Source organism: Stegodyphus dumicola, chromosome X2 (assembly GCF_044657685.1).
Source record: "Stegodyphus dumicola isolate Sdum_Otavi_A_Nest chromosome X2, ASM4465768v1".
In the NCBI taxonomy this organism is placed as follows: Eukaryota; Metazoa; Arthropoda; class Arachnida; order Araneae; family Eresidae; genus Stegodyphus; species Stegodyphus dumicola.
Window position 1 is genome coordinate 126,530,317 of NC_140781.1, and position 14,037 is coordinate 126,544,353.

The following is a 14,037-nucleotide window of genomic DNA, read 5'->3' on the forward strand; positions in this document are numbered from 1 at the left end:
TCTTTCAGAAAGCCAGCACCTTCAATGTATTCCTTGCTATTCTGAACTTTGTGTTTCAGATCTGCCAGTTTCAAATCTGTAGTTGCTTCTTCTCCAGTTTCCAATACAACAGTTACCAGATACTCTTTCTTCACATTTTTGAACATTTTATTTTTGTTTAAAATTTTCAAACTTTAAAATTAAATAATTCTTATGCTCCCTATTCTGACTCGGAAATATAAACTTCTTACAATTGTGAGGCATATCCACTTCTGTTTTACCACTATGAGCCCTGGTTCTTATCTTTGAGACAGCATGTTGTCAGGTTGACAATATTTTACATAAATCTGCTGTTATGATTTTTTTCTATAAACATGGCTTTATATATAGAAATATTAACATAAATTTAAAGAATATAATTGAAATGACAGGTTTAAAGCTCTTTAAAATCATACCAAAATTATAACAGTCTCACCGGCTGAAAACTTAATTCAAAATCTGGTGAAACCCCCTACCAAAGTTCTCCAGACAACTCCAACCTTTCAACTGTCGATCTGCCTTCCCTGCCTGCTCTTTGCGACGAAAAGAAGGCAGTTCAATGGCTGACCACAGAGAGGTACATGACAAAATGAGTGCATCAACTTTGCTCTTATTCAAAATTATTTTTTGAAAAATATGGAATTCTACATTCTGAAGATTTGTCAGGCATCATAGATAAAATAAAGATATTATGAAAGTTCCAAGTTCTTAGCTGCAAAATCATTCAAGTTACATGAGTTTTTACAATTGTTTAATTTTTCCCCACAAGTATATTTAAAACAAAATACACTTTTAGATTTTTAATTGCAAACCGCTTAAAACTTGTTTTGTTCTCATTCATAAACTATTCCATACAAATTCATGCTAAATCAGCCACATTCAGAGAGGGCCCCCAAGAAACAAAATTTGGCACTCAGATTGTCTCAACACAATCATATGCATTCTGATACAGTTTATTCATCTCAACGACAAAAATTTGACTTCCATCAAATTTAATGTTGAAATGAATTTTTACCAGCATTTTGTACATATTGCCGCAAATTTTGCATTTTGATAGATAGTTTTAGTAGAATTATAACTAAAATTGTTGTATTTTCTGTATAATATAGCATGAGACCAATTTGAAAAGAAAGCTATGCCAGAAAAAAAATTACAGGAGCATGTTCATTTAACATTGAGTAAATGGGTACCTCTGTAATATGTATTGAAGCTGAACAAACGTAACAACTGCTACGTTAGCTGTAACCATAATTCCATACTCTTATTGCTTTCCAGTAATTTCGAGAAGCAGAAAGTACTAGAAATATCTTGCGGCTGATTGAAAACTTTTTAAGGTCAAAGAGAGAGCACCTGCTCTCAGTTGTTTAGTTAGCTGCTGTTGTTATTGTTGCGAGTTCAGCGAGAGATCAGATTAGCTTTCTCTTTAGATGCGCTTTGCATTGCATAGTGTTAAACATTGTTAGTATTTTAAAGTATAACTACTGATTATACTGATTCATGCTGCTAACACATGTATGAATATTTCTGTGGAAAATGCCCTAGTTCTGAAATATTTCCTTTGATAAAAATAAATTTTTATTTACCTATTATCGGACCAGTGCATTCAATTTATTATGAACCTGTACGCACAAAACACTCTTTGGTGGCAGCTGTGGAATTTAATGCCAGTGACAAGAGAGATGAAAGAACAATTAAGACAGCTTGTGACTGCCTAAATTCTAAAAAAAAAAAAAAATTCATAAAAATTTCTAAAAAAAGATAGAAGGTCATGAAAGATAGTGGCCAAGCATCCTTTACAGATGATAGGAAAGCAGGCTAGGAATGCATTAAAGAAGCCATTCAAGAAAGATGGAAGGGGGTCGTCAACTATGTCAAAGAGAGAGATTAAAGCAAGCCAAGAATCCGTCAAAAAGGAGATGAAAACTCTACAAGAAAAGATTGAAGCAGATCAAGAGGAAATGAAAAGAGAAATTACCTGCATAAACAAACTTGAGGCTATGGAAGACAGAACAGATGCTGTTGAAAATAAAGTTTGACACACTGAAGAAAGAGTTTCTTCTGTAAAAGAACAAAGAGAAGAGAGAGTTCCTGCTGTGGAGCAACGAATTGAAGGAAAAGCTTTGGCTGTCCAACAACAAATTAAAGAAAGAGTTTCTGCCATCCAAGGACAAGGTTATCCACATATGATGGGAAGACCTCTTGGCAAGTATATGAGACACAATTTTCTATAGTGGCAGAAGTGAATACTTGGGATCCACAAGCTAAGGTCTGTCATTTCGCCACTTCATTGAGAGCAGATGCAACAGATATCTTTCAGACCCTTCCCAAAAACCAAATCCTAGACTTTGAAGCTCTTTCTGATGTGTTGGAGCTGTACTCTATCGAGAAATGTTAAAAAATTTTAGCAAGCTTAAGTTGAAATCCAGAGAACAGAAGCCCACGGAAAGATTCCAATGGCTCTTCACAGATATTTAAAGGTTGTCTCAGCTCGCCTTTTTGGACTGCCGAACAGGAACAAGGGAATTTCTGTCTCTGCAGTACTTCACCGATGGCATCCGGGATACTGAAATACGGAATGCTCTACAAATGGTGGATGTCAGGATTTAAAAAGCACTTTGGAGTACGCCATGAAATTTGAGGCAGCCCAGCAAGCAACTCGTAGAGACCAACACCCGATCAGAGCTGCTCAAGTCCAACAGCCAATGGATCAAGTGACAGCTCGTTTAGTTGATTTAACCAGATACGTGGATTTTTGATATGGAATAGGAGTAAGAAGAAACTGACTCTAAAGTGTTAGAAATATGCTGAAGGCCACATACAAAGGAAATGCAGAAAATCTCAAGGCTCAGAAAATAAAACCTTTCCCTAGCAACAATGCAGGAAACAAATTAATGGCCATATCACAGAGTGGAGTTTGAAGGATAATGAGAAACCCCATTTTAAAGTGCATCCAATTTCTGCAGTGAGTCACAGCAATAATGGACTCCTCAATCATAGAATTCAATCTAGAATCACATAGGAAAGCAAATCATTGTGCAGCAGAGATATCTGCAGAGCAGCAAGTTGCTGACATAATGACTATTTCTCTGTTTAAACTGAAGCTGTTGATTCTTTGAGAAAATATGGTACTCTTGGGACTTTTTCCTTCTAGTTTATTATTATATCTGTTCTTTTCTTAATTATTGACAAGGAGAAGTGTTAAATTATGCTAAAAAATAAAAGCGAATAATAATAATGAATAATTTGGTTAATAAATTCTGGCAACAGTGAGTGTTGTTGTCATTAGGAGATCGCTTTTTGTTATACTGTTGTTCCAAAGAGGTAGCTCTCCTAGTTGATGATTCTAATTAAAACTTATATTATTTGCTCTGCTATTTGTTTTTTGTTTTAGTTCTAGAAACATTTTTTACAGCTAAACTTATTCTGGTAGCAAACAATGTCATGAGAAAATGATTTGCTTTTCTGCACAAAAAGTGCATTCGATGTGCCATTGGTTAAAGTGGGTCTAAACCGAGTTAAATTCTTCTGCACCATGCCAAAAGTCCTTTCAGTGGTGCATTGCTGTGAGATACTAATAAAATAATCAACATTACTTTACTCAGTTCCCCAAATCTAAAGCTAATTTTCATCTTATAATCTCGAAATGTTGTGCCATGTTACATCAGAACCATCACAGATTTTGAAATGAAAGCTCTTTGAGGAGCAGCAAGAACTTCAAAATCAGTGAACTGATCAAGTGCAAATTCAATTTTCAATTGGTTAACATCAACAAATAGGTTTTTGAACAATGAAACCATGCAGTGAACAAAAAATGAACCCCATCTCTCAAAAAAACATAGATTATTACTTCTGCATGCTTCATAATTTCATTGCTGATGAGCATTTCCTCCAGGAATGTAGTCACTGCCAAAATTTCATTGTGCTAGAATTAAAACTAGCTTATCTGAGAAGCTCGAAGTTTCTTTTCCAGTATATAAGCTCTAGTCTTAGCACTAGTTATTACATCCAGATTATGTTTCTGGTTTTTTCTTTGATGGAAGTCCACATTAAAAATGGATGCATCATCAGCTGTGATCTTAGAGTGGTATAGGTTTAACAAATCCTGCTAATAAGGTTGGTTTATGCGATTACGGCAAAGCCTCGAGGGCTATCTGCCTAAGGAGAGGTATGCCTTTGTGAAGTACTTTCCAAGGGAAACTGGCTCTTATACACATTACGCATGGGGAAAACCATAAAAACACCTATGCAGCCAGCCCATTCACAGGATTCGAACCTCAGACCGAACTACTAGTGTTCAACAACTCTATCACTCAGCCGCTGGTGGGCATAAAACTTGCTAATAATAAATCTGTGAAATGAGTAATAAGTTTTCTCAGGAGAATGTATTTGGGAAGCTTCCTCTAATGAAACACATTAGTGGAAACAAAACAATGATGGTTATTACCAAAGAACAGACAATAATGTTGACATGCAGGTTATTTTACATGTGAACTATTAATTTTAAGAAACTGTGAATAGGAAAAATCAGCAATTTCATTATAAAAGAAATGTTCTATAGTTTTAAACTGTTTATATGACCAATTCTCTAATGCAGTTAAGAAGTTACTGTTACATAAGACTGATATACTGATAAGGGGAAAATATAACTGAAAATAAAACACACATCTCGAAACAGTTCTCACCATGTTTACTGCTACACAGCTTGCATTATTCAAGCTGCAGATCCCTCAGTAAGTACTTTGGGTCAGTCAAGAGCCTGACTTTTCTTTTAGTTGATATCAATTCATTTAGACAAGAAATTCAAAATAAAATTACTGAAATAAACATGGGGGCATCTAATATATCACAGGAGGAAAAAATATTTTGTAAAAATACAGCAGTGCAGGTGTTAAAATATTATAACATGCAAAAACTATGCTTAAGAAATTCACTGAATTTCCTCATCATGAATGTTCATGGTAACTGCCAGTAAACCACACAGAAGATGCATCGCACACACTTTGCAAATGCACAAACTTACATCAATTAAATCCACATCATTTAGTTTGACTCCAGTATTTTCACACAGCTTCCTAATTGCATCAGCTGGTCCAATACCCATGATAGCAGGATCAACACCTGCAAACAGACACATATAAAAATATATAAAATATATTTCAAATTTTATTCTTCCATACATTTATCAATAACTTTTGGTTTATCCTGCCCCTTGAGGAATACACTGACAGAAAATAAAATTCCAACACCTAAAAAGATTTGTCCTAGATAAATGAAATTTGACAGATGTGTCTGCACATCTATTCAAATTTCGTGCCAGATGAATAAGTTTAGTGCTAGTAGAAGCACTATTAACCACTTGCGCTACGACTAAACTTCACAGTTGCGGTGCCATGCACTACAATATAACAAGCGGTAAAGTGTTTCATTTACGGCGCTCCACGTCTGCGAGTGCAATCCAGAGCTGTAACTCGAGAAATAAACAATCTCGTTGTTAGGCGACGTGTGCACGTTATTTTCATTTTTGCACGCGGTTGGAGACAAAAGCATCTCAACATGTGTGGCATGTCATTTTAGTGCAAGTGGTTAACATGGAAATCACATTTCCTTTAAGTACACGATGTAAACTTTATGTTCTTAACTCACTTTCTGGATTGCATTCTGTGAGCAAGATTTGAGTCAAGAATGCCTTTAAGGAGATGATGAAGAAGGCACTATCAGCAGCTTAACCAAGTTTCAATGAGATCGTATAATAATAATAAGGGTATCAGAAGGCAATGACATTGCAAAAAGACTTGGTAGGAATGTATCTCACTATGCATGCATTTTGGCATCAGTGGTCAAAAAGAAGGTACTGTCTCGAGAAGGCCAGGATCCAGCCACACACATGCGATCATTCAAACGAAAGGCTGTCATATTAGCCACATGTCTACCATATGTTGAACTGCATCTCTAATAGATATTCAAGCTTTTGTGAAAGAATTCATTTTCTCATGAAATGCATCACAACCCACTGTCTCCCAACTAATCACTAGTCCTTAACTAACATAATTTATGATTTATTTGCAATATAAGTATACAAAAAGATTACCAGACATAAAACACGCGGTAAGTAATCTAACAGTTATGTATTAAAAAAGTCCTCAAATATTACAATCATATTTGTTTCTTAAATTAAAACTAATAGCAAGCAGTTCATCCTTATGATAGGTTTGAATTCTAGAGAATTAAAATCCTGATATGCTGAATAATATCTTATTCAAATTTAAATAATTTTAAATGACGCTAACAACATGCTGGAAGCCTGACTTTAAATAAATTACACAGTGCCTCACATACATAACTGAAGCCTTCAATAAAAGAATTTCATTCTCATCATGATTTGGAAACCTTTCTAGATATATGCAGTACAATTTCTAGATATATACAAAATACACTAAACCAAAAAAAGTTTCTTTTAGCATATATGTTAAAAACATCGCTGTTCTGCACAGTCCCAACAATAAATGGCACATTTAATACAATCCCTCTGTTTTTAACTTGTTTCTAATTTCCTGTACTTTAAAAGTACATATTCTTGTTTTAGATTTTGATTTAATAACTGCAGACATAATTGCAGCAAATGAATTTAAATGACAAATTATATTCATAATAGCTCATAACATTATTTTTACTACCAGATCCATTCATAAATACAGTGCAATTTCAAATATTTTAACTAGTTCACTGTTTGCCCTCAAAAAGACTCATCTACTTGAAATGCATCTTCATCCATTAGTAATTGCAGAATCTTGTCAGAGTGATATGTGGGCTGGACCGTAACCCCCCCCCCCCCGAGATAGATTTGTTGCACCAGGTTTTTCCAGTCCCCCAAAATAAGTCAAAACTTAAAAGAGGTGATTCATGGCTTTTATCTTCACAGTGGGGTCGAATCAGGAAAGCAAAGACGGGGGATCATTATCTCCGAGTTGATACTCCCGCAATACATCTTGCGAGATCCACAACTTTCTCACTTTCATTAACGAACAAAGGTGTTTGAAAGTTTTAAATGATATTCAAATCACAAGAACTGCTTGAGGATCTACTTTATGTATTATTCTCTGAACTATGAATTCCATTGAAATGTTATACCTAATAATACATACTTCATTTTTTCACCTTAACTGCCCAGATGGAAATATTATTTGGTTCAAATTTAATTTAAATTTTGAATGCTATTTTGTCAAAGTTATCCTTCATTCTTCAAAATCTAAATTATTAATATTTCACATTTTAATTGATACTGTTTTTCATGTTTTAAATGTATCAGAATTTTTTTTAAGAAACGACAGTAATACAAGAAATTCCCTTCCTTCCTAAATGGGTAATTATATTTTGCATAAAACATTTTGAAAAGTATATAATTTTTTTTATTTCTATACATTTTAACCCTTTGCAGCACAGCGTGCATGGTCTGGGCACACATAAAAATTTCCTTCTGTACGCACAGAAAAATTGAATAAAAAAGGATTTAGAGGTTACTATAGGTTACTCTGAACCTTCTTTACTTATAATACATGGCAGCTCAACACAAACCAGTCCATATATTTTAGCCATGTTTAGTTTTTTAAGACCCTCGTGTTTCAAAGAAATCTTCTAGATTTTTTTTATGGTATATAAGGAATTGTTTAAAAAGAAATTTCTATGTTATTTTTTTGGCTGTATGCTAATCTCCTTATTCTATATTAGTTTTATATTTTTATCTTGAAATCTTGCCTAAAATTGAACGGCGAACCTGAAGTGTTCCTAGACCAGGCACACCAAGGCTTTAGGACAACTGAGGAACTGTATTCTTTGTTTCTCCGCATCTCATCAGTCAATTCATTGACAACAGAAAGGTGGATCCACATCTGTGTTTCATTTCCTGTTTTTCTCTTTCTTCTTTTCTCTCTCTCTCTTTTTATTTATTTATTTATTTTTTGGAGGGGAGGTATGGTTATTAACACCCCCCCAGTGTTTAGTCCCCAAGCAAATATTTTATCGACCCATGTGGTGGAAATCAAGGGATGAAAGGCTGAGTCGACACTGCCCAGCCCGGGAATCGAACTCCGGACCTGTGATGCTACAGCATGATGCACTAGACACCATGTCACCGGGCCTCAATTGCAGATATACTATTAGTTTATTTTTTGTATTTTTATTTTCCAAATGGATCATAGAGGGTGCTTCATTTCTGAAGCATTGAAAGTGCTACACAAATTGCTTCAGATAGTAAATCTGATATGGATCCCGGTACATGTGTAAACATACATTACTAGGCTGTGCTTTTTCAAAGGTGGTGTCATTTTCTTCAAAAAGTACCACCATGGAAAAAATAGACTAAAGTGTGATTACGAAATCTAAATAATGTAAATATCATATACCCAAGTTACTTTTTTTCCATGCATACACGTAACCATCATATAACCAAAAAAGGGCTTTTTAGGGGAAGGTGTAGAGTAGCTGGTCTCCGTGTGGCAGCCTTAGGTAATGCTAATTCTGCTACGGTATTCAGAACCTAGTGTTTTTTAATCGTAGGCAAAATCTCTTACTCTTTTACAGACTTCCCAGCAATTCTCGCTTCATTGCTTCAGACTCTCTTTTCGAAGCTCTATTCAATCAGTGTGCCCGCTTCGGGCACACACACAGAATTGAAACTATAAATGCTATCTTCACAAAATTTTACTTGTGTACTCCTCTAGGCCTATAATTAGACTGCCTACCTTTTTTTTATCCAAATTCCAACTTTAAAATGTAGCATGCCAGAAAGAGAAGCATGCTACATAAAAATCAACCTTTTTCAAAGACGTCTCGCCCTTCAAGTTTTTTCAATATTTCATATTCCAAATGAAGTTACTGAAAATAATAGACTGACGGAGTAGCGGACTACTTTGGCTTTGTTATGATCATATCTGCAAATTTTAAATCCTTCTTTTTTATACGAAGGATTAAGTGGATTAAAAATATATATAAACTTTATGTACACTGCTCGACATTGAAAATGCAACACCAAGAAGGAATGGTCAGAAAGTGATGAAATTTGGAAATAAGAAAGAGACAGCAAGCAGCAATAAGTGATCTTTATTTTAAAATGATAGTCAGACTACACAGTGAGAACGGCGTCGGCTCAGTAGGATGTAGCACCACTGCGGACAGCGATGCACGAAGAAACACGTCTAGGCATAGAGTCAATAAGAGTGTGCTTGGTGTCCTGAGGATGGCTCTCCATTTCCTTTCAACCATTTGCCACAGTTCGTCTTCTGAACAAGGCAGTGGCAGAGTCTGCAAACGGCATCCAATCACATCCCACACATGTTCGATTGGTGACAGGTCAGGACAGTATGGTGGCCAGGGAAGCACCTGTATACCTTGCAGAGCATGTTGGCAGATGCGAGTGCTGCGTGGTTGGGCATTATCCTGCTGAAAAATTGCATTATGCAGCCCCTGAAGGGATTCCCACCAGCCGCAGTACATTATCCAAGCATCGTTGGGCTGTCATAGTACCCTGAATATGAACAAGAGGTTACCAGGAATCATAGGCAATAATGCCCCAAACCATTATGGTATGTTGTTGCGCAGTGGGGCAATCCCCAGTTACTGCCGGATTAGATGTGTCTCCACTTCAATGCCACACACGTATTCGCCTGCTGTCACTGGATAAACAGAAGCGTGACTCATCTGAGAACACGATGTTTCGCCATTCTGTAATCCACATTGCTCCAGTCAAGCACCATTATAAACGTTGGCATCTATGCTGTGGGGTCAATGGCAGTTTTCTTAATGGACGTCGTAAGTGCAGGCCACATTCAACCAATCGACGGGAAATGGTTCTCGTCGACACAGGAACATCCAGGGTAGCTTGCACATGCTGCAGAATCACGTACAAGTGACTTGTGGGACCGCCACAGCTTGTCGGACGATGTGGCGATCCACGCGTGCTGACATCACTCTGGCTGCAACTGCACCCCTCCTTCTTCCCACATTTTTTTGTTCTAAACATGTTCGCCATAGCCGATGCACCGTGCTCGCATCCATGTGGATATCAGCTGCGATTTGACGTAAGGACCAACCCGCCCTTCTCAGTCCGATCACCATACCCTTCGTAAAATCATCTATCTGCTGGAAACGCCTTCGTTGACGGTGGCCTGGCATTTTGTCCTATTACACATATCCTCCGGGACAAAAACCAACTTTCTTCGACAATTCATTTGGCAGAAATAACAACACGAATATAGCCCATTCTGTACGTTCCTTCCCTTATATCTTACTTCCTCTGCGTCAAAGAGCTGCGCATTTCACATCATTTGCATAACTCAGTGACGTGCGTCTACTCTCAAATTTGCATAAATTTCTGACTACTCCTTCTTGGTGTTGCATTTTCAATGTCGAGCAGTGTATTTAAACAACAATGAAATAGCTTTACAAGCTTTATAAATAGTAAATATTTTATTATAAATTCTGCAAAGAACAGAAATATTCCCGAGTTTCGATAAAGTACACGAACAATGCATCCCACTAAACGAAAGATACATTGGATCATATAAAAATTCTCCGTGTTTTTTTGCCATTAGATGGTGTTGATGCCTATATATCTGGCAACACTCACCTGTCTCAAACGAGTATGTGCTTAAAAGGTAACATTCAGCTTCCATTGTTTGTGAAAATAGTTTTCTAATTCGTTGCTTGTGTAAAAGGTTATATTGATTAGAAAATGAGTGAAATATCTGAAGAAATACATTGGGATGCTTTTTTACTATAAGAAAAGTAAAAAGGCTGCAAGTACGGTGAGAACGAAAGGCCCGAGAGTGGTTTGCTCGATTCCGTTCCGGAAATTTTGATATTAAAATGCACCTCACTCGGCAATTCACTGAAAAAGTCTATGACATTTTGCAACTGGTGGAGCAAGACCGGCATGAAAGCTGTCAGGAAATAGCAGAGGCACTAAACATCAACCACACTTCAGTTTGGAATCATTTGAAAAGAGCAGGTTACGAAAAGAAGCTCAATGTTTGGGTGCCACACAAATTGCAACCTGGCAAAACCATCAATTTGGCCCTATACTGTGCCCAACTCAACCATTTGAATGAAGCAATATAGAAAGAGCAACCAGAATTGGCATAAAGAAAGGCAGTTGTGTTCCATCGTTGACAATGTACAGCCACACACACCTTTGATAATTTGGAACAAATTACTTTTAACGGAACTTGGTTAGGAACTTTTAATGCATCCACCATATAGCTCGAACCTTGCACCGTCTGACTACCATTTCCTTTGGTCTCTGCAAAACTCTCTTGATGTTAAAAAGTTGGCTGACCAAAGAGCCGCTGAAAATCACTCGCCAGAGTTTTTCAACGATAAACCACAGAAATTCTACAAATGGAATTATGAAGCTACCTGAAAAATGGCAAGAGATCATAGATAATAGTCGTTAATATGTACTTGACTAAAACTGATTTTCAATAAAGAAAATTTTTGTTCAAAAATGTACCCAAAAAGCGTGAAGACTTTTTATATGACCCAATATATTGTAAAGTCACGTGTAATGTAAATATGAGTCAGTTTTCATTAGAAAATAATCTATGAAATTGCCTCTCCTTTCAGGGAAACTATGGTGTACTTTGTCATATTCAATAGCCTAACCTAAAGAATGTCTAAAAAATTTTCTATATTAATTTTAATTTCTTCAGGAATTTCTTGGTTTTACTGTTTGAATGAAGAGTTACGATTTTACTTTGAGTACTCAATTTTTTTACACGTTATTTTACTATTTTTACTTCCTTGTTTAAAGTAAAGGAAGTACTATAGTCACAAAAAAATTTGGGGTACAATATTTCAACAAAAATATCCTGACCACTCCTGAAACCATCTGGCCCATTTTTTTGTGTAGCATCTGTACATACAGTTAGAAAAAAAGGATTCTTTTCTCTGAAATGGATTAATGGATTCATACAGGAATTTTTTTCACGAGGTCTGTACATATGTAGGTATGTACCTCAACTCAAAAATGATTAGCTGTAGAACTTTATAAAGTCTTATACATGGGACTGCTATTATAGTAGTGCGCACCTCCCTTTTTTACTGAAATCAGCCATACGAATACATACCATCACCACTTTACCTTGCTTTTGGCAACCGTTGATCATAGTCATATTTCTAATTACAGAAGTGTTTTAAATGACAAAAATATTGATATTTTGACTAAGTGATTTTTTAAATCTCTTTTTTATGTATGGATGACGGAATCTAACTTTTAATGCGATCTCCCAATACCTAGTCTTATATTCACATTTCACATAATTAAAACTTTATTTGTTGTAGAAAAAGTACAATAAACTTAAGAAAAAAACTATAAATTTAATAATTGCAATTTTAAATATTAACCTTAAATATCTAAGCTAAAGAAATACTTTTCTCATGAGAGAAAATAAAGATATAATTAAATATGTAAAAATATAACAAATAATTCAAACATTGTTTTTACAGTGCATCAAGAAAATAATAAAACAATATCCAAGGCTGTTTCCAATACACAATACAGTACAAAGTCCATAATCCGGACTCATCAAGACTTCGGCCATTCCCGATTAGGGGTTTTTCCGGATTATAGATCATCAATTTAAATCTGGTAAGATGGCATGCACAAATGATGCAATTAAAAATATGAAATCGTAATTTATGAAATAAAGAACAATTATGATCTAAAGGGTATCAAAATTTACAAAAAAGCTTAATATTTATTTCTTTACTTTATTAAAAAATTTTTTCAATGTAAGTTGTTTAAGATGCTTCTACAAAAAATTCAAAAAGTTCCTTTTTCTTGTGTCATATATAGTGGACTTTTCAATGCCATACTTCTCGCATAATTTTGAGATGGCTATGCCTTTATCCATTTTTTGCAGTAATTCCACTTTTTGTTTAATGGACATTGAAACATGCTTTCGCTTTGTTAATCCTATGGCAGCTCCAGAATTGGAAACTCTTTTTGACATAATCGAAAGTTCAAGCTTAATTTTTATAAAATTGTTCTAACAATCTAGAAGATTAAGGAACAGCACAATCTGCAACATTAACTGAAATGCCTTAAGATAATTTTAGCCTAGCTTATACCGTCCGTTATACATTAAACGCGCATGCATAAACGCATAGACGCATGCATAAAAGCATAGGCGCATGCGTAAATGCATTTATACATGCGCATAAAATTTGTAGCTTTGAGGTCCGGATTATGGACATCCAGATTACAGACTTAGTACTGTACTAACATTATAGCTAATGCACTTATTTTTACTTCAAGGAACAAAGCTTTTACTTGACAATTAAAAATTGCATTTACATTACATTATAATAGATCGCAATGTAAAAGCAAACTGTAATATATTGAAACAGATTTTAGTCTTTTGGCTATGAGATTGAAAAATCCAAGAATACATAGGATCAGATGAGAAGGATACGAGTTTTGAACAATACTTTTTATTATGATCTCATTCTCCTGAAAAAAACATTATATATATGTGTGTGTATTATGTAAGATACTACTTTTAATTTGGCATTTTTCAAGCAGCTATAGTTTTGTCATTTGTAAAATGATCTATGATATATTGCCCTTACTATAAATTGATATATCATGATAAAATATACCATAGATTTGTAAAATGATCTATGATATATTGCGCTTCTTATTTATATATTTAAGAAAAAGTGTCTTTTTGTTTCAAATGCCCTAAAACTACATTGATATCTATGCTTGCTGATATGAATAGATTTCTAGTGACAATGTATATCTTCCAGTTATGTCCAAGAAGTAGGGTCAAAGTGAAAAATATCTGCTCTAATCCACCAATCTGTGTTTTATGGTCCTTGATACGGTATAATGATTCAGTGTCCTTGAGAGTGACTAGCATGCGGTCAAGTTGACCTGAACAGGTCTTCACAGCTGGTGAAAGGGGGAAAGAAATATTCTGAGGCCAGTTTCAGGCACAAAAATTTTACCTTTGGAGAAGAAAA

General features: G+C 35.3%; 1 protein-coding gene across 6 annotated transcripts in view; it reads right to left on the reverse strand.

The window, feature by feature from the left end:
* Positions 1-14,037, reverse strand: part of yip2 (yippee interacting protein 2) — a 77,134-nt gene that overhangs the window by 21,122 nt on the left and 41,975 nt on the right. For 5 of the 6 annotated variants that reach the window (XM_085809163.1, XM_085809162.1, XM_085809166.1 and 2 more), the window contains exon 9: positions 5,039-5,136. The exons of the other annotated variant lie outside the window; for it this stretch is intronic. In XM_085809163.1, the coding sequence (XP_085665289.1) occupies positions 5,039-5,136 (98 nt within the window). The remainder of the gene's footprint in view (positions 1-5,038; positions 5,137-14,037) is intronic. 6 annotated transcript variants of the gene reach the window in all.